The following is a 21,841-nucleotide window of genomic DNA, read 5'->3' as shown; positions in this document are numbered from 1 at the left end:
GCGAGAGAGGTGAGACTGACTGGCTGGTAGTCCCCCGGGTCTTCCTTTTTTCTCTTTTTAAAAATAGGGGTTATGTTTCCCCTTTTCCAGTCAGTGGGAGCTTCACCGGCCTGACATGATTTCTCCAATATGATGAACAGTGGCTTAGCCACTTAATCCGCCAGTTCCCTCACGGTGTGCGGACGCATCTCATCAGGTCCCATGGACTTGTGCACCTTCAGGTTCCTTAGATGGTCTTGAACCCAATCTCCTCCTGGAGTGGGTGGTTCTTCATTCTCCCAGTCCCTGCCTTTGCCTTCTGCGACTTGGGTGGTGTGACTGGAGCACTGGCTGGTGAAGACTGAGGCCAAAAAGTCAGAGTACCTCAGCCTTCTCCAAATCCCAGGTAACCAGTTGTCCTGTTTCCTTCTGGAGAGGGCCCTCATTTTCCCTAGTGTTGCTTTTATCACTGATGTAGCTATAGAAGCTTTTCTTGTTGCCCTTGAAGTCTCTGGCCAGATTTATTTATATCGGGGCTTTAGCTTTCCTAACTTGATCCCTGGCTGCTCCATCAATCTGTCTGTATTCCTCCCAGGCTACCTGTCCTTGCTTCCACCCTCTGTAGGCTTCCTTATTGTGTTTGAGTTTGAGCAGGAGCTCCTTGTTCATCCATGCAGGCCTCCTGGTGTTTTTGCCCAGCTTCTTCTTTGTTGGGATGTATTGCTCCTGAGCTTGGAGGAGATGATCCTTGAATATTAACCAGCTTTCTTGGGCCCCTCTTCCCTCCAGTGCTTTATCCCATGGTACTCTGCCAAGCAGCTCCCTGAAGAGACCAAAGTCTGCTCTCCTAAAGTCCGGGGTAGTGAACTTGTTGTGTACCCTCCTCGTTGCCCTAAGGGTCTTGAACTTTACCATTTCATGGTCACTGCAGCCAAGGCTGCCCTTGAGCTTCACATTCCCCACCAGCCCCTCCTTGTTGGTGAGAACAAGGCCCAGCATAGCACCTCTGTCACTTGGAGATGCTCCATCAATGCATTCCAGGAACCTCCTGGATTGTTTATGGTCTGTTGTGCTGTCCCTCCAACAGATACTGGGATGGTTGAAGTCCCTCATGAGGACTAGGGCTTGTGAACATGAGGCTGCTCGTATCTGTCTACAGAGGGCCTCAATGAAACTTCACAGTTTTCTGCCTAATGAATGGTTTGCTTGGCTTACATAGTACTATAGTAAACACAGGATTTTCTTTTCTAGGCGGCATTCAATTGCCCATATCTGTGAGACCATCCAAAACCAGAAAGCATGTTAAAATTAGAAATATGTGTTAGAATGTCATAAATTCAATTGTACGAATTTCTTTAAGGGGAATTCTTATGCCTAAGGTTGTTTATCCACCTTAATTGTACTTTCCCATACCTCAACTTTGCTGACCATTATGAGGTCAATAGATGTGCATAAGGAGATTCGCTCTGATTATAACATACTGAAAAGCAGCAGTTAAATTTTAGTGTGTTAACTGTTATTTTCGTTGTTCTTCCTCCTCTGAGAGTATTTATAGTCTTTTATGTGCCCAATCCTACTCCTTTTCTTGACAATAGAGCGGGCCTTGTCTTCTAAAGAAACCTTTCTTTTAGTATGTATGGTTCTTTCTAAGCTTCTAGTATCACCTGTGAGAGTTTCATAGGAATTCTTTCCTCCTAGAACAATTTACATCAGCTTTGTATCTATCACTGTCTTACCACAGAATGCCACTTAATGGGGCTTCCATACTTCCAGCAGAGTGAAATGCTTGTAGTATTATGTTGTATGCTTCATGGACAAACAGAAAGCTGACTTGCTGGGCTCTAGCAAAGATTCTTACTACCCTCTTCACCTAAAGAGCATTAAAAAAACCCAAACAGCAAGCTTATTCTCAGGAAAGCTCCCTAATGAAGGGGGCTGCTTGAAGTTACAAGGTGCTACCCTGAGTGCCCTTCTACAAGGGAGGCTGTTGCTGTGGGTCCTGAGTGACGACTTACTGAAAGCAAGCATGTTTATTTCAGTTAGATGCTGATTACATAGATACCTATGCAACTAGCTGTATTTTCCCTGTCTTTCCAGTAGTTGGCAATGAATTTTTCACACGCTTATTCCATGAACATTTTAAATTGGTATTGATGCTCTGGCTGCTTGTTCACCCCATGAAGCACACAAAAGAACTTCTGTGGCTCAGCAGTGCAGCATATTAGGAAATTAATCTGTGTAAAGATTAATAGGGTTTTCTCATCCCTCCTGTTTTGCTGGGTCAGTTATAACATGTATAATTTTCCTGTCCAATTCGCCACACCACTACTTTTGATGGTACAAGTGTAGGACAGACACAAGAAGCAACTAATAGTAAAGAGGAAGGCAGGATTGCTTCTTTTGATGGTAGTGCTGGCTTACAGAAGGTTAAATTGTTCACAGAACTGCAGTGTCTGAAAGTCAATTTTGTATGCCGGAAAAATGGGTACTTCCGTTTTCCTTATTGACATATCCTCTTAAAAGCACTCTTCAGTATTATAACTCCTCTACTACTTAATTTCACAGGTGCACTCCCAGTGTACTGAAGCCATTTGCCTTCCTCTCCCTTTTTTGCTATGGAGGATCTTCTTTTGCATTGTTGTGCTTCTTGCTTACTTTGTAGCTGGATAAATTAATGCTTGTTTTATATACATCTGAATGTTCTTAGTTGCAGTTTCAGAAATTAGATGCTGTAACATCTGAGGAAAATACCTTTCTTGTTTTAGTTTGTATTTCTCTGGTTTAAGTCATATCTAGGAAGATCATCTTAAGAGAAAGCATAAAAGGTACAAGAATGTATTTTGTTTTCATCAGTTTTCAGATTATGCCTGTTGTACTTCTCTGATTTATGAACTAGGTAACTGAGTGCTTGCAAATATAATATATGTATTTGCTATTGGCAGTGTAGGGTGTAATTCCGTAGTGCGTTGTTGGGGTTTTTTTGTTGTGGTTTGGTTTTTTTTTTTTTTTTGAGCAAAGGAGCCAGAGTGTGTGGTTGGTTCCCCCCACTACCTTCCTGTGTGTGTTATAGCTTACCGCTCTTTCAGTTACATCAGCACAACTGTTTCTTTTTGAAGTTGTGCAAACCAGATAATGAAATGTTTCCAACTGAACTACGCAAACATATTTACCTCTTATTACTCAGTTGTAGGGTCCAACAGTAATCCACATTATAAACAGTTCCATTGTTACAGCTAAGGGCTGAATATACTACAGCACAGAAATGGGAAGACATTTTGAAGAGGTAGGGATGGCTGAAACTGTTGGGGGTTTTTTGGGTTTGTTTGTTTTAAAAAATAGTTTTGCCACTTGAGGAAAAGTAACATAAAAGTATACTGTACTGTAATTTTTAGAAATTGCTTGTTTTATCATACAAGAAATTGATGAATCTTATAATTCTACTATGAGGTGTTGAATACTCTATTTACTTACACAGACACTTAGCCAGAACATCACTTATTTAAATATCTTGCAAAGTTAGGTGAAACTTTCCATCTGATTTAATTTAGACAGTCTTTCAACTTTTGAAATAAATTAAAGCCATTTATACTGCTAAACACTTTAAAATGTTATTTAGTAGAACAGTGAGTAATTGATCCTTAGCTAAAAGGACATAATTCAAGTCCTGACCCTATGCAGCAAATGTTAAAGGATTTACAACAAGGTGAGCCTCCACATTTATGGGAGACAAATAACACTTTTGGGACCTCTTTAATTTAAATCATGTGTGGGAGAACATTTGTTGATGGCATAATCTTCTAGTTTTGGGTGTTTATAGTCTAGCTTGTTTGAAAAATCTGATACTTTTTCCTTGTTTCTTTTTGAATTTCAGGTCCCAGCCAAGTATGCCATCATCTTTATTGCTGTGCAGTACAATGTCACCTATACCACTGGTGAGATTAAATCAAATCTTTTTTTTTTTTTTTTTTGTAATGCAAGAACTCAACTGTTAAAAATCACTTTTTTTTTCCCCCTCAAGACTTCAATTCATTTCACTTTTATACTATAGTAGAACTCTCATATTTGTCTGTCTGCGTTTGAATTTACTAATACTTTATTCAGTCAAACATTCTAGTGTTTTCTCTGTTGCTTGTGAATAACACTGGGTTATTTTTTCCCATAGTTAACACTGCTACTAACTTGCATTTTAATGTGAAAAGCACACATTCTTTCCAGTTTTTGATGCAATCAACAGGAGTTATTGAGTAACAGAATATTTTGGTAATCTTCTATATATCTGTTGCTTATTCATGATTTCTTATGTCATTAGTAGTGGATTTGTGGCTTATATTTCAAAAATATCACATTATTATTCTCAAGAAACTGATGTTGCTGATTCAATCATGGTTTTAAATAACAAAGGGAGAAAGTACTGAATCTTTTTTTCCCCCCAAATACTTCCTTTTTTAAAAACTTTTGTACCTGCTGTACTATATACAAGTGGTAAGAAGCTAATGGCATTTCGTTATTTGATAACTTAATTTTTCTTAATAGTATTGATAACTTTCAATTCTTTCCAGAAATTAATCTGCACAATGTCTTGGAGAAAATACGTACTGTGGCAGAATTGTTCCAGATGGGGAACTAAGGTCCAGAGAAATTAGAAAAATCTATGACTTTTGTTCTAATCTTGAGACCTCTGTGCTGCAACTGTTCCAAATAATGTAGCACTCCCACTGCATTTAATATGTTCAAAACAATGCATTGATCAACTTTACTTGCAGTGAGGAATATATATAATTTTTTGCAAATGTTTCCTGATATGTTTAACATTGAACACTTGAGGTATACACAGTCAGTGGACTTTTTCTTTTACTGGTATTTGAACAGCATCAAGTAGAAATCTCCTATAGCAGAGACAAAAGTAAAATTCACGTGTCAGTTACCAAGATACCCGTGATGTGACTTCATAGTGTTTGGTGCATGCAGGTGTGTGTATGTCTGTGTGTGTATATATATACACACATGTCTATAAATATATATGTATATACACATACAATATGTATATATATGTATGTGTATATATACATACAATTGAATGAACAAGGTATAGCTTCCTTTAGTTTTAATAGGAGGTGTGGATGAATTCTGCACAAGCCATTTTGAGGTCTCAGCTCTGTCCCTCTGAAAACAATGAATATATTACTAGTGAAGGTCTATTTTGAAAAACAGTGCAGGGACCAGGCAGAAATAGCATTTGCTATGCAATTACTTGTTCATTGATTATATCACCAGCTGCTTTCAAACGCAGAAACAGGACGTCTGATATTTAGAGTTATATGGATGTCCTGTGCATTAGGACCTTGATGTACCACTCATGTTACGGGAAGCAGTAATTGCTTCCTTGACACCTTCTAGCCTAATTTCCTTTAGGAAAAAAAAAAAAAAAAAAGTTGTTTGATGCCTGTATTTCTGCTATTTTGCATTTGGACAGCACAGAGTTTGACAAAGGGTAGAAGTCTTAAAGATGACAAAATTCCTTGATGTTTCTGAAAAGTGGTGGCTGTATAGACAAAAGGCATCCAAATTAACGCCCTCTCTTAAGTGAAAGCAGAAGAATGTAAATGTTAGACATGCTAGCCTGTAAATCACAATGAGTGTGGCGCTTGATTAGTGCTAGTACAAGTTCATTCTTTTCCATTGCAGTGTCTCAGATGCATAAAGAAAAGTGAGGTGGTTGTAATGGGTGTTTGTGGGCCAAAGGAGAGACATCCCTACAAAATAAGATTTCCTTAGGTCTACTGCTCCTGATACATGCTTTTTAAATGGAATTTCATTTGTAAGTTCTCCTACACTTTAACATGGTAAATACAAACATTTGAAGTATTTTTGTAACAATGTGAATGTTCTTTTTAGATTTTTGGCAATTTTGCTTTTGATTTATAGGCACATATTACTAATTCTGGCGAAGTTGTTACTTACCAATGTGTTGAACTACCAGTGATACTATCCTCACTATATAGTTTCTTTTTTCCTATGTGTAGTCACGCTTCTTAAGATGGAGTCTCATCTGGTCTCTACCAAAGTATAGAGGATAGGGTGTTCGTGTGGGGGTTTTTTAGTTTTTTTCTCTTTTTTTTTTTCTTTCTTTTTTTTTTTCCTTTTTTGATGGCTTAGATGAAAGAAATGGATTGTAGCTACAGCTCAGTGTATACTGCTCTCCATAGTATGTTCTAGGCTTAGAACTATATCATTATATTGAAGGAAAAGAACTTCTAAGTTATCTAATTGGGCATTAAAAGTAATTTTCAAAAATATAAAACTTATAACTAGTATCCTGTATCAATTTAACGTAACTTCCAAGAACAGTGGTCACTGCTGCCCTTTTTCACTTGCAGAATGCACGTTCACAAGAATGTAAAAATATGCGCTTTTTTTTTTTTTAGATGACAACAGTGAGCAATTTAATTTTTATGACTATGGTCCAAAAGACATTGCCACAATCTTCTTCTACATGCTCGTAGCTATTAATCTGCATGCTGTAATCCAGGAGTACGTATTAGATGTAAGTTTACTACTGGGATATAATTTACTTCTAAATCATGTTATTTTTAGCCATCAGTTGCTAAGAGTTTTTCTTCAAGTTAAGTGTAAGCCATAGTGCAAGGAATGGTTTATAATTTCGAAGTCCTGTTATGACTGATCCTTTTGTTCTTTGACAAAAATTTGAATAGACCTTGGTTTAGTGGTAGTGTTAGGTTAATGGGTAGACTTGATGATCTTTGAGGTCTCTTCCAACCATAATGATTCTGTGATATTTTTTTATAGTGATACTTCCTCAATTTATTAATGTTATAAACCACTGAATCTTTCAATCAATATAACTTACATTTTCCTGTAAAAACAGACATTGAATGTTCATGCCCTACTCAAAATATCTGTGAATGAGGTCTGCTGCATTAGATTCAGAAGATCAAAAAGGAAAATTACTGCAGTGGTGGATTTCTGTTTCTCGGCTGAGCTTTGCCTTAAAGAGGGAGCTCAAACTTCACTGTGTGCTCTTTTACACGAACTCAGTTGCAAAGTAAAATGCATTTGTTAAAGCCATTGTGAAGACCATCTATTATTGAACGGTCTCAGAATGTCTTCACAAATAGGCCATCTGAGCCACAGAAGCTCAAGTGGTTTTCAAGTGTGCAAAGAGATGTGAAAAATTTAGCAATGTGACTGTGATTATGGGGGTGGGGTGTGTGTGTGTGTGGAAATTGTCTGAATACATTACCTGAATATTTTCCATGTGAACTTTACCATAGTGGCAAGTCTTATTGAAGCTAATTGTCATGCAAAGTGCTAATCAAGGTCTTAAATGGTGGGAGCTATGTATTTTGATTGAGGAATGGGAGGTTTGGGGAGAAGAAAAAACATTCAGGAGTGAACACTAACTCCCAAATAGCTTCCTTGTTTTAGAAATTACATTTATTGATCTGCTTTTTGTTTCTAGAAAATTAATAGACGTCTGCATTTGTCAAAAACAAAGCACAGCAAATTCAATGAATCTGGACAGCTAGCATTTTTCTACTCATTTTCATTTATATGGGGAGCAAGTATTTTGAATGCAGTAAGTAAGTCACTCTATTTGCTGTTTTTATTTAAAAAACAGACTTAAAGTATTAAGAGGGTCCTTAAATCAATGGCCTTTTTCTTTAGGAAGAATTCATGATGAACCCAGCCTCGCTCTGGAAAGATTATCCCCATTCTCGTATGCTGTAAGTGTTCTGTTTTCAATTTGAAAAAAATCTAGTACTTCTAATCACTGAATATTTAACTACCCCAAATTTTGGGGAACCACTAATAAGGTAATGACATTGATACCTTATAAGAATGACAACTAGATGAAAATACTTTCTTCTGTCTGAAAACTGCCAGCCGTTTTATCCAAACGTAGTTTTTGATGAATTGAACATCTATCCAAGAGATATGTACGTGTGTTCTTACCTTTCTTTAATTTAACCATGGTAGCTGAGTTAAAGTGAAAGTCTTTGCAAGATGGGATACATGATAGAACTGCTGAACTGTTTCATGCTAAAGAAACATATTTGTCAGAGACAGAATTTTCAAATTAGGGGATTTATAGTGTGATTTTTTTTTTTTTTTTTCTTTTTCTTTCTTTTTTTTAAATTAAGATGACTTACAAAACAGTGGTGTTTGTCTGGGCCACCCCCACACCCATTTTTCTCCAGCAAGTGTGATAGAGGGAAGGGAGATAATACACATTTTTTAGGAAGGGAGTTCAGCTGCTCACAGGTAAACTGTTTCTGTGGTTTAGGTTTTTTGGTGTTCTTTCTTTCCTACTGTCTCAAAAGGTGATTCAGAACTTGCTATCAAGAAGATTATGGATGCTAATTCAAAAAACTGTCACCACAGACTTGTTTTGTATTTGTGGTTCCTGTGATTTAGGAATCATAAACTTTAATGAGTCAGAATGAATTAATTTAAGATAATGAAATAAAATCTTGTATCTCATGTTGAAAGCTTGAAAACGCATAATGATGTGTTTTCTTAACCTGAATTATTGTTTAGTTTTCAGGTAAAATTCTTCTATATTTGCCAGATAGCCTATTGGCTTCATGCACTGCCGGAGCTATACTTCCAAAAGATCCGAAAGGTATGGAGAGAGGTTGTCAAGACAGTTAATTATATATCTATTCTTTCCAATTACTCATATTAATACTTTTGTTTATATTAACTATATAAATATATACATTTTCATATTTGTATATTCAGTTATTTATATATTATTCATATTTTTTAATTGCTTGCATTTCCTATATAATTTAGTCTAGGTGGTCTGTAGTTTTTGATTCAGATAGTCTTTCCAGAAATTTGTACAGTAGTGTGGAAAAATAATCAAACCTAATGAATGATAAGATTTTTCTTTGGAAAATATAGTTAAACTTTAACAGCATTTATTATAATTTCTCTAATTTTAGGAAGATATTCCAAGGCAGCTATGTTATATATGCCTTTACATTGCTCATATCTCTGGTGCCTATATATTAAAGTAAGTATTTGCATGTCCATTTTGAATAGATAGAATCTCCTTTTTTTATAATTTCATTAAAATTTCTAGCTTTTCTGTTTTATAGTTTGCAGCATTTGGGGCTAATTCTGATGATACCTCACTATTTAGTGGAACTAATTTTTCATGCCTCGCGTCTTTTCTACTTCAGTGATGAAAACAAGCAGAAAGGGTAAATCTTGCATGTATTCATTAAAATTCAGAACTTTGCTTATTAATTGCATGTAAATAGATTTGCATATATGTAAAAGTACTCGGGTAGCAAACATTGATTGTTCAATGTCCACTATTACCTGCTTTGAATTCACAAGCAAGTCATTGTCATTACATAGAGTCAAAGCAGCAAATACACCACTTCATGATCATCACCATAAGGTTTTGCTGAAACCTTTGCTGAAGTCCCATGTCAGATATCTGTGTATTGGCTTCTGATTCTGTAAGTTGCCTGTTTGCTTAAATGTTCATAAATGTTTGTATGTAGGGACACTTGTTTTTAAAAACAATTAATTGAAGAAGTAATAAAAGCAGCATTCCCTGTAAGGTTTTGCAGGTCTCTCTCCTTTTGGTAAGATGAGAAAGGGAAGTAACTATATAACAGAGAAGGTAATGTCTCAAAATGTGTAGTTGATAAGATGTTTTCAATTATACATCTCTTGATTAAGTTTCTCAACTATTTTGAGAATTAATGTGTATAAAAGTAATGCTGAGAATGGAACGAGGTGAAGAACTGAGATATTTAACTGTGAGGCATGCTAGGAAGGTTTGGATATGTTTCACCATTTGAATGCAAGGACTTTTGGAGGTTCCAGTTGGAATAAAGCAGCCTTGTCCCATTTATGTGTTCTTGTCTCTTATTCTTTCTTCCTTTTCTGAGTGATTGCCCAGCTGGAAGAGATTATCATGAACGTCTTGCTTCTTTTCATGCAATTCCTTACATACAGGCAGCCTACATTAAGGCAGTGTAATGCTGCTGCTCTTTCTGGTCTTTTTACAAGATTCATTTGTGTTGTTCCTTAAAGCTAACATTTTAAATAGGTATGCTGAATGTTATTTGCAAAAAATCAATGTTCACTGATGCAAATAAGGAAAGTGGAAGAAAGTTAGCTTATCTTTCATTTGTATGTCATATTTAATTGTGAGGTTTTTTTGAGCTATAAGCTTATCTGCTTTTCATTATATACCATCCAAAAGCATGAAAGCTAAATATAACGATTAGGAGAAAACATTTTCCCGTCTTATGAAGACTCTAATGGTCAGATAAGCAACTATGTCTGTCTTTGGCTGGAAATCAGTTATCCCATGTGCAATATTACAACAGTTTAAATAACTGGAAATAGAAATTGGTTTTCATAGCTGATGAACTGCAGAAGTATTTGGGGCATTTTATTTCTATTGCAACACATAGCACTTATAATGTAAACTGTACAAACAGCAGAATGTCAAATATGAGATTTTCCCTAGCTTAGAATTTATTCTTTCTTCTTATAGTTCTACATCCAGACACTGTAGCTTTTCTCAAAATCTTTTTTTGGAGAAGGGTGTGAAGAGAGTTGTTTTTTAAGCAGTCTTTCTTATACTGTGAGAGATTTGAAGTATGTTTTAAGTTTGAAATCTGTTGAACAAGCTGATTTATTTTTTCTTTTTTTTTTTTTGCAGAAATTTTGGAAAGGTACTTTTTTCACATTGGTAGTGTGTTTTTTAATCCATCAGTCACACGATATGAAGTCTTTTTCCTATAGAAATCTTTATGTAATGGCAGTAATAATACCAATTTTCTAAATTAATTATTGTCAGTTTAATAAAACTGTTCTTCAGGGTTTTTTCCATGTCCTATAGCAAAAACTTCTAGATGCTGAAAATCTGCAGGATAACATCTTTCTCTATTAGCTATGAAGTGAAATAACTGTCATTTGTTACTTATTAGCTAACTGATTACCTTCTCTCCTTGTTCTATGAAAATCTGGCTGTTAAAAATTACATATATATTCTTGATCTTCCAACAGTTTAATAAATATATATTAGACCTTTAGCATCAACTTTCTGGCTCATAGCATCACCATTACTTATAAATGGCTTACAGCACGAATGACAATTTAAGATGCATCTTTTTACTTCATTGTGTTTTCTAGTCAAAAGCTTGTGTAATGAGGCGGGGCTGAATGTTTGCAGATGACCAAGTGTTTCTGTAATTATTGGTCCCCTCTGTGGACACCTCCCTATCATTGCTCAGAAAATTTTAATGAAAAGTTCTTTGTATGTTTAACTTTATTGAAAAGAAATGGACTAAAAGGACAAAGCACATTAATTTCATTATTTTGTTTTCAGATTTACCATTTGGGCTTTACTTTTTGTAATGGTGCGTCTTTTGACTCTAACTTTATCTGTCCTCACATTTGGATTTGGTCTGGCAAGAGTAGAGAATCCAGGTTTTTCCATAGCAGACGGAAACTTCAATGTTCTCCCTGTGAGGTATAACAAGGCTAGTAGACATTCATGCTTGCATAATGTGGCATTTCAAAATATCTTTTAATAAAACTATGCAGGATGATAATGTGTTTTGAAGAAATTCATCGGGTGATGTTTTTCTCTTGGGTATTTAAGGGTAGGGAAATTGTGTTCTCTTTTCTATCTTCTTTTCACAAAAGTAGCAGAACAGAATTTATGGGAAATAGAAAAAAAGAAAGAAAAAAGAAAGTTTTTTTTAAAAAATTAATTGTTGGTAATTATCCAAAAAGCCTGGGATAATCATCTCTTTAAACTCCCCCCGCCCCATGTCTATACTAGACATAGTATCATTTGGTGATATTAATACTCATAAGTTTTTAACTAATTATTTGTTTGGTGCCTTCCTAAAATATTTTAAAATATCTTTTATTCTTGCTTGTTAATTTTAAAATTTTATTACTTTTTCAGCATAAGCTCATCACTTCAACATTCAGCTTTATAACTTAATGCCTGTAATCAAGTACATGGGAGGGATTTTGAATCTACGTAATTTCTCATTCATAGATTGCTTGGCAGAAGGGGCCTCAATGACACAATTTCCTATCAGCCATTGAAAGCTATGGTCATAACTCCTTGATAAACCTGATTGCTTCTAGCAATATACTTATATACGATTTTGATTCGCTTCTTGTGTGACACATCTTGTCTTGGGTAAAGGCTTCTGATACATCTGGTTTCCCATGGTATGAAGATTTTAATTGTTTTGATAGTAGACTTTTGGAGAAAAAAATATAATAGATATAGTTTTACAGCCTTCTAATGGTTAACTGAAATTTCTATCTAACTGTCTCCAAAATCTCAAATCTTATTAGGATTGGCTGCCTGGGTGCTGTTTGTCTAACACAAGCCTGGATGATGTGGAAATTTATAAATTTTCAGCTGAAGAAATGGAGAGAGCATGTTAAGAACCAGATTCCAAAGAAAAAAGTAACTAACACAAAGAACAAACGAACAAAAAAGGAACCAAACAGAGGTCAGTAGCATAATATTTTTTTAAAGTTGTTTCTAGGCCAAATATTTTTATACCAGGTGTATCACCTTATATCTTTCCTTTCTGTAAAAGAACAAAAACATCTGTCTTTGACATGCAGAGAATATAGATAATATTATAGCTTCTTCAAATGTTAGTGCATATTCTTCTCTAATTCCATATTGCTAACAGGACAGCACACAGAGTGCTAACTGTATTAAGTGTTAGCCCTGGGTAATCTTCAGGATTATTCACTGAACTCTGTGTTCATCTAAATGCAAGGGTTTAATGATTTCAGGGTTTTCTTTCCATTTTAAATAAATTTTTTACAATGCTGCTAAAATTTTTTTGATTTAACATCAGAAAAAAAGTATCATCCAAAATCCCTACTATATTTCATAAATTCTGCTTCTATTATGTTTCAGACCATTAAAATTAAATTTCTTTTTTCTTCTGTATAAAAACACATCATGTAAAGAACATCAAACCCACTGAAAGAGAACTCCAAAGGAACATCATAGTAGCTGGTAAAGGACAACTAATGCAGAAAGGCTTTTGATTAAATGATGTTGTATAATCTCCAGATTCCAATGTTATATCAATTAAATGAGCTGCGTGAGTTATGAAGATTTGGTAGAGTGAAATTTCGTATTCTTGTTAGCATATAAATAAAACACTGGGTAGTGTTATGTATGAAAGATTGGGAATCACTTCTGAGATTTCAGTAGAGCTAGAAAAAATGTAGTTTCTTGGGAATTTTACCACAGGCTGGCTCTGTTTCTGAAGTTGATCTTTATGTATTAGCTTCTACTAAAAGGAGTTGAAGCTCTTTACATTCAGAGATTACTAGCTGAGTCAGCATTAGCTGAAACCAGTTGGAAGTTTCCAGACCATAATGGTGCTCATAACATCGTTTTTCTTTATCATTCAAGAGCGGACTTTCTGCTCTGAATGTAGCTGCAGATGCTTTCTTCTTTTTTGTTTCTCCAGTCTTTCAGATCCTTCTGTCCTTTCCAAATGAATAATTTCATTGCTTTTCTGTATTGTTTTATGAAATTAGTGCAATTCTTAAGTTCCCAAGATGATTACAGTTTGCAATAGCTGAAGTGATACTGTAGTTTGACTTCACATTTAATTCAACTGAGCAAAACAAAGAAGAGCACAGGCATTATAGCTCGCTGACTGCATATGTGGAAAGATGTTGTACGTTGTTTATCTCATTTCTAAGTGCAAAAGTATTCAGACTTGTCAAAATATTCTGAAGGAGAGCTTGTGTTCCAATGAAGCCAGTAGTTTAGTTGCAGGCACTAGCCGTAAGTCATTTCTTTGGTCTACTTGAAGGTAGAGACTCCTCTTGTTCCCTAGCTCTTAAGATGAGAATTTAGACTCATTTGCAGTCAATGGGTCTCTACAGTGGTTAACCATGATTTGCATAGGATCCCGACAGTATAGGAAAAGAATATATATTTGAGGTTGTTAGCTGTGGAGAGTTATGTAGCCAAAATAATCTAGTTCAGGTTTAATGGGCAAAAGAAGGACTAGAAGTTAAGTGTACCATAAATCCTTCATATACTGCTTTGTTCCATCTGTCCTGTTGCAGCTTCTCTTCATGCTGTGACCTGAGCTTCTAAAGCTAATGACAGACAAAGCTAGTAAGTGTGAAATGGCAGACTGTCTAGGATAGCACATGCTCTACTGGTGGAATACTAAGAATGATATATAATAGGAAAAAAAAATCCTAAGGAATCAGTAAAAATGATTGAAGAAATAATGGACAACAACTAAACTAAGATCCTGGTTAAACTAAGATGCCATAGAAGAAAAAACATTGATTAATACTTATTTTGAATAATTAGTAAGTAACTATAGGAACGGTAAATTGGCATTCTGAAGACAGCTTACCAATGGGGCCCAACCAGTTTCTATGCTGACATATTCATAAATAAACTGTTGAGGTAACAAAGTCTACAAACAAAATTATTCAGAGTTTCTTATAGCAGAGAGTTGTAGAAAGATCTTGCAAACATGGAATAAGTAAAAAATGGCAAATTCCTAATTTGCAATGGAATTCTTAAATTTCTAAGCTACTCAAAGTAATGCATATTATGGAAGGAGGGAAAAGGAAACATAATGTATAGATACGCAACAATGGACTTCAAACTAGCATTTGTCTCATGAAAGATTTTATATTAATGAGGGTTTTTTTCCTGCAAACATCAGATTAATTCCTTGTTGCAATAAAGAAAACAAAACCAAAAAAACCCTCAGCTAGAATGTACTTACCCATTGTATAAATCTGTGTATCTACATCCCAAAAATTGTATGTGATGTTGATGACCCCATCTGAAAAGACACAGACTATTGCCAGAAAGATGGAGAAAAAGATGACAGAAAGGGGAGAGACTAACTACCACCTAGCTCAAAAAAGGTCTGATAGGAGACACCAGAGAGTTCTAAAACTTTAAGTAATTTTAAACAGGTAAATAGCAAATTAGATTGCTGTTTCTAACAAGATTAGAGTAGACAATTTTAATGTAGTAGCACATTTAAAATGAACACAAGAAGGATATAAAATACAAAGAATTTGTAGAAGTAATTTCTGCAAAAGTATGGATTGAGATTTAATTCTTGGGGTTCAGTCTGTCAGTAGCTAATAAGACAATGGTCTAAATGCAAGTTAGACCTCAAGAAGTCACTGAGGTTCCCCTGGAACCTGAAAGAAATTATGTTGGTAAGACCACTCTGTATTTGCCCTATTTTTAATACTATTCGTGAAGCACCTGTCGCTCCTGGAGACAGGAGACTAGATTTAGAAGCAACTTTTGTCTGTTTCCTGACTTTGTATAGTCAAAGTTCTTAAATATTTTATGTCCTAACTGCAAGTTGATTTTGACAGAAGCAAATACTTAAGCTTTTCTGCTTTCCCCCTCCCCTGGTCTAGTTTCTGTATCTTTTCATGTGAAGCAAAATTGTGATTGTTTACTGTAATTTAATATTACAGGTAATTTTGTCAATGGAGCAGCAAAATTAGAAGGTGGAGCATCGCCAAGAAAATCAAAACCAGTATGAGAATACCAGCTAGTATTAGAAGATAACATTTGACAGAAGACTGTGACTTAAAAATTGACACTGCAGAGCTGCTATTTGGATGTCTTACTATTTCAATGGACACTATCAGGTTATATTTTAAAAATATTTTTGTTAATAACCCTACATTTATGACAAGATCATCTTTGATCTACCTTAACCCAGCAGTCATCTTCAAATTTCACTTGGCTTTGACAATAAAAACAGATGAATCAGTTTGATCTTCTGATACTGTGATCAGAAGTTATTACACTTCTGTGATATTTGCATTACAGACACTTCAGAAGGCTGCCTAAATCTAAATTATCTGCCTATTCATCTGATTTTTACAAAATCAAAATTCTGTACCAAAAAGATCTTACCGTGTCTGTCTGTTCCCCCTTCTCTTCCCTCCCCAAGAATTTTTTTCTTTATTTATCTTACATGGAGTAAGAGATATATCTGAAGTAGCCTGGTAAAAAAGCAAAAATGTTCCATACCTGATTTCTCTTTAAAAATTACAGATTTAGAGAGAGCGCAAATTCTGATAGGACATAACTAATCTTCTTTGAGTGTAAAGGGGAGACTAATGTTTAGCAAAGACACAAATTGTGTGTCTTGGGAAAAAATGCTAGGCTGTCTGTTGGCTTTTGCAGTGGATTGTACTGTCTTCTGCGGGGCAGGGGTACGGGGAAGAAAAGTAGCCAATTAATCTGTAGTATAATCTTTACCCTTTTGAAATAAAAGACAAAACTTCCAAATATTTCTAAAGAGCCAGTATAGTATTTCATGCTTGCAATCACACATGCCAGACTTTTCCTCAACTGTTTTTTTCCTTTAATTTGTTACTGACATGTCTTAAACTTCTGAGTCTACTCAGATGATGTTCAAGGGAGGTGCTCAAACAATATTGCAATGAATGTTTCACCAAGCATAACCTTTTTTCTTTTGTTCTTAACCTGTAGATAATGATTTATTTTAGTCTGACTCAAGGGTTTTATGTCTATGAAGGTATTAATTTGCTCCTTATGTGAACACCTTATCTGGGTATTATTTTAATATGATTATATTATAAAAAGATTAATAGTATTTTTGTAAGTAACCTTCATAAATCTATGGCTGGTATGTCAATGTTGGATAAGTTTCATGAACTCACTTTCTTACTTGCTGTAATTTTTCTCTCTGTGCAAATAGATTGTAGGAATATTACATTAATTCACATAAGCCTATAAATTTGTACTGAAAACGTTTACCATGGGACTAGAATACATTTCCTAGTATTTTTAATAAGCTTGTATAATAATGAATGCCTTGTTCGATAAAAGTATCGTCTTTTGAGCAGTTTGTGTGAGATTTGCTTAACCTTCAAGTATTTCTAAGCATGCTGCTCACAAGACAATGTTTTCTTTGATGTATACTGCAACTGTAAGCACAGTCCCTGTCAATTTGTGCACACCTAAGTTACCAGGCTTTCAAAAGTGAATCCAGACAGTAGTTTAGGTGCCAGTATCCAATTGTAGGCACATAAAACTAGATGATTCTGAACTTTAAAGATTTTTTTTTTTCTTTCAGTATTATCAGGAAGTATGTTCCTTATACTGCCACTTGAATAAACTGATTACATGCTTCAGAATTTTTATTGCATGACACTCATGATGGCCATTTCAAAGAAGCTTGATTTTTTTCTTTAAATATAGTTTATTTTATTTAAATTATTATTTTTGAAATACAAATACAATGCAAGTATATGTATAGCTACTATTGTATTCCATGTACACATGTTTGATGTAAGAATCTCCTCCTTACAACACGTTAATGTTTTTTTAAAAATTGAAAATCACTGTCTATATGTTAAACACCTGGATACATACTTAGAGTAACACCAAGTACATTAAATTAATTCTAGGCTTGTTATTATGAAGATGTTTCAGAAAACTGTTTGCAACAAAAAGTCTGTTTTAATTTAAGACACTGTTCTTGCAAATTTCACAGTGTAATTACTTTACAGATATAAAGATAGTTCCATTGAATTTACAAATAAAGAAAATGAGCAGGTTGGTGTAACAACTAGTTCATTAACAAAAAAGCAAGTGTATATGCTTTTAGAAGTAAACTGAACTAAGACAGTGATTCTTATGATTTTTTGTATTTCATTGGCTTGCTAATAGAGAGTCTGTGAAAGCTGAAATGCAAAGTGGCTGTTAAAATCAGATGATGATGAAGATGATTTGTTTTTCTGTAAATGTAATATTTTTTTCTTTCTGGCTGAGTGTGAATGAGGAGTCAGAAAAGTAGAACTTGGGTGAAAGCAATGAATTTACAGGAGTACTTCCTTAGATGTATTTTAAGCAACTTCTTTTTTAAATTTACAAGACTGAGCTTCTCTCTGTAATTACTTTTTAAAATCCTTTTACACTGTTTAAATTAAAATCTGTTGGTTTGTTCCATGGTTAGAAAAAAAATTGCCACATTGAGAGATTCTTCCATGTGTTAAGCACAATGTTTTATAGGGAAGGTATGAGACATAGGTCATCAACTATGAATTCCCAAGTGCTTGACCATTTTTTTTGAATTGCAGCTTTCAGAAACGTTGCCAAAAATGTTTTTGAGATTACTTTTCTATAACCAAGTACTTAAGCCAATTCCAAATCCCTCATGTCATAGGAAGATAAGAGGTCAATCCAGACATCTTGTTATGAAGTCAATAAAACACAATGCGTAGTAGAATTTTCATACAGAAGCACTTAGCTGAATGAGACCTAATTAAAGCCAAATCTAAGCCAAGGGTAACAAGAGTACTGCAAAGTCATGTTTAGGTCACAGAGAATCTTCAAAAGTCTTAGAAACACAAGTCCTAAGTGCCATGAAACAGACAAGTCAGAAAGCCTAGGAAAAAGACTGTAGCATGTTACGGTTGTGTTTAGTGGGGTTTGTTTTGTAGATTTTGTTGTTGTTCTTCTTTAGTTGGGAATTTTTTTTTTTGGTTATATTTAAATATAGCTTTGTCAGTTTTTTGAGAACTAAGCTGACTGTATTTTTCTCTTTTTTTCAATATTATGAATGTCACTTAGAGTAACAATCAAATTATAAATCATAAATTATTTTGCTGAAACACTAGTTTGTTTTACATGTTGTTTTACACTTTTACATGAGGATTTGTTGATCATTTAACGTATAATCAATAATCCATAGCACAAGAGCCACGTTTTCAGTGTATGTAAGGTTCTGATTATTCATTTGATAAAATATTGCTAAACAAAACTTTCTCCATTTAAAAAAGAAAATTGTTCTCTAATGATATATTTCTGATGCATCTCATTTTACTCTATAATTTTGTTTAATTTCCTTTGTTGCCATTAAATAATCTGTTTTATTACTATGCTAAACCAGTTACTCTTGATAGTCTGGTCAGTTAAGCAGATCAGCCACACAAACTGGATTGCTAGTCTAGGAAGAAGGTATGTATGTACTTTGGATTTATTAAAAAAACTAAACAAAATCACTCCAGTTCTTCAACACTTTTACCCATTTCATATCAGTGTTGGCTTTCTTTGCTTCTTATTCAATGCCAGAACAACTTTTCTCTTCAATCCCTGTGATGTCTATATGGTAATTTCAGGGTCTTTTGTACACCAGATATTCTCCTCAACTCCAGTCAAGCAGTCTGCAATCAGTCTGCTGCAAACTATTAGTTAGTGTACAGAAAAAGTATCAGAATAATACAGAAGTTAAAGCCAGTTAAAATTTTCAAGTCATCAAAAAGTGCCAGTTCAGCCCCAGAAAACCTGGTGGTAATGTGACAAATCTTAGTTCTGCTTAACCTAGTTAGATAGGGAACCCCAAAATAAAGTTTCTTTATGAATATTAAAAAAAAAAATCCAATACCAAAGCTTTTTGGGGATGATTTTAGGTTTGGTGGAGCAGAGAGAGTTGTTTTATTTTGTGTTCTTTGTTTCTAATTTGGGAAGTAAAGAAAGGATGGAAAGCTACTTCTGTCCCAGAGTATTGTTGGAAAATGTCATAGCCTAGAACTGATTTTTTTTTTTTTTTAATGGGGATGTTGTTACTATTTCCTCGCAAAACATTTCAAAAAATAAATTAAAAAAAATCCTATCAATAGATGGAAAGAAATCTAAGCTCGTGTAAAACTTCTTATAAGGAGTGCTTGTTGATCATAGTGGCTTTTTTCTGTCTGAGTAGAGAACAATTAAATATGCTGAAGAAACGGGATGCTTCTCTTGCACTAATTGTCCAAACAGAAATTGAGCTTGGAAAATCCAGGGGACAGATATGTGGAGAGACATCCATGTTGAAGAGAAAACTTTTTTTTGGAGAAGAATAGATGATGAAAAATGATGACTGACTGGGTTATTGTCACAGTAAAAATGAATTGTAGTGTCCATAAAGTCAGCTATGGGTCGTGCTTCCCTAAGTCTGTGCTACCATTGCCCTTTTTTTGACTGAGAAATTGTTGGGATCAGATTGGATTTAATTAGCATGTTGCATAAATTCAGCTTAAAGCCAAGTATGTCTCTTGCGTAAGTCTTTGGCCAAATTTATAACACATTTAGGCTTCTAGAGACTCCTTTAAAAGGAATACACACCAGCAGGTGGAGCAAATAGATAAAAGTGTTAAATGTTACAGTTCTACAGCTACATTTACTTTGATCAGCTTTTAAGACAAGTACAAAAATGTAGGAAGGTCATATTAATTTTTGTAGAGCAACACATGTCAATGAAAAATGAAAGCACTTTGTCACTGTATCCTTCATTATATAAATCAGAGCTAACTTTGAGGTTATCTGTTTATAATTGCTGTAACAAAAATCAATGGTTAAAAGGGGAAAAAAAGATACAAAATTATCTATACTGTATTGACATTTGAAGTTCTGGATCAGTCTTGAGCCTAAGGTGTCATAGTTGCGATGTAAATATAATTTGAAAACCTTACGGTCTAAATGGAAGAAATATGAATAACATGCAGTCTGCTCCTCTCCCCCCCCCCCAAAAAAAAAAAAAAAAAGCCAGAACATAACTAAACTCCAGTGTTACCACTGCCTCTCATTAACCTATTCCTCCCTGCCTAGTTCCTTTGGTTTTGCCCTGATAAATGCCCTGTTACAATTCATGGTGGAAGAGAGAACAACCTGCAGAAAAAGATTACCTGGAATGGAGGAAGTGGAATCGTTAAACAGCAGACATCACACTTTCAGGAAACATGACAGGTCCTCATTCCTCTTAAGGTACCCTAACAACACGAACCCTTTTTCTGTTGTGATAACATGATAGGGAATCTCTACCAGTTGGTTAAGTTTGAGTTCATAAGTACAAACAGACATAATTGGTAAGTTGTTGTGTAGTATAACTGTGAGGTAAAATCTAAGGTGGACCTTGTTTTTCCAGAACTTGACATATTTGAATTTCTTTTATCTCTGTTTTTTTTTTTTTAATAATGCTCATTTTAGAGGTAGCTGGAGGCTCATGTTTTGCAAGTGACTTGCTCATAGGTTTCCAACACTAGTTTGATGTATTTTTTTTTATTTGGGAATTACTGGAAGGTGTACTTAATGGCTTTACTTATCTGCCCATCTTGAATACTAATTGTGGCTATGGTCCTGTAATGAGCTCTGTATGAATAGCTTGGCAGGACTTAAGTCCATATGTTTTCATTATTTCACAGTTTATAAATTTTCAAAATAAAAAAACACATTTTTATATAGCTGCTTTATGAGTACCTAAAACTGAAGTATACTATGTTCTCCATACACCCCATTTTAGTCTGCAAAGTTTTAAATACTCATTCTAAAAAGTTTATGAAAACAGTATTTATGCAAGCAAACTGTGGCACAGGAAGGTTATATTCTAGAATATTATATTTTAGCTTTTATGCCAACCAGTTTCTGTTTTATTAAACATGCACTTCAATAGACTGGGTTTTTGGTTATTGAAATGGAAAAAAATGGTGCTTGGTGTAGCAAATACTCCACAAATATTATTTAGCTGTAACTTTCACCTCAGTGTTGTGATTGAGTGCTGCGTGCAGAGCCGATACCTTACTGTATTTTAATCCTTCGTGCATATAAAACGCTATTTATTATTGTATTGCTGTGACTCCGTGGACCACTCATGCTTGATACCAGGCACGGTGGGTGCCAGCCTCGCGTTTAACCGACGGGCCTCTACGAGCGGCGCGGGGAGGTGTGCCTAGGGGCGCACGGCACAGGGAGCTTCCCATGGGACCGCTTCCTCGATCCCGTTTCGGA

General features: G+C 34.8%; 1 protein-coding gene across 1 annotated transcript in view; it reads left to right on the top strand.

Annotated features, from left to right (window-relative positions):
• Nucleotides 1–15,581, top strand: part of LOC104164499 (translocating chain-associated membrane protein 1-like 1) — a 19,505-nt gene extending 3,924 nt beyond the window's left edge. Inside the window, exons 2-11 of the mRNA XM_009703841.1 lie at nucleotides 3,851–3,911; nucleotides 6,405–6,523; nucleotides 7,460–7,576; nucleotides 7,666–7,724; nucleotides 8,539–8,623; nucleotides 8,949–9,019; nucleotides 9,105–9,209; nucleotides 11,363–11,506; nucleotides 12,355–12,515; nucleotides 15,514–15,581. Of these exons, the coding sequence (XP_009702143.1) occupies nucleotides 3,851–3,911; nucleotides 6,405–6,523; nucleotides 7,460–7,576; nucleotides 7,666–7,724; nucleotides 8,539–8,623; nucleotides 8,949–9,019; nucleotides 9,105–9,209; nucleotides 11,363–11,506; nucleotides 12,355–12,515; nucleotides 15,514–15,581 (990 nt within the window). The remainder of the gene's footprint in view (nucleotides 1–3,850; nucleotides 3,912–6,404; nucleotides 6,524–7,459; nucleotides 7,577–7,665; nucleotides 7,725–8,538; nucleotides 8,624–8,948; nucleotides 9,020–9,104; nucleotides 9,210–11,362; nucleotides 11,507–12,354; nucleotides 12,516–15,513) is intronic.
• The last annotated feature ends 6,260 nt before the right edge of the window (nucleotides 15,582–21,841 follow it).

Source organism: Cariama cristata, unplaced genomic scaffold (assembly GCF_000690535.1).
Source record: "Cariama cristata isolate BGI_N322 unplaced genomic scaffold, ASM69053v1 scaffold8777, whole genome shotgun sequence".
NCBI lineage: Eukaryota > Metazoa > Chordata > Aves > Cariamiformes > Cariamidae > Cariama > Cariama cristata.
This window is presented reverse-complemented; position numbering and strand designations above follow the sequence as displayed.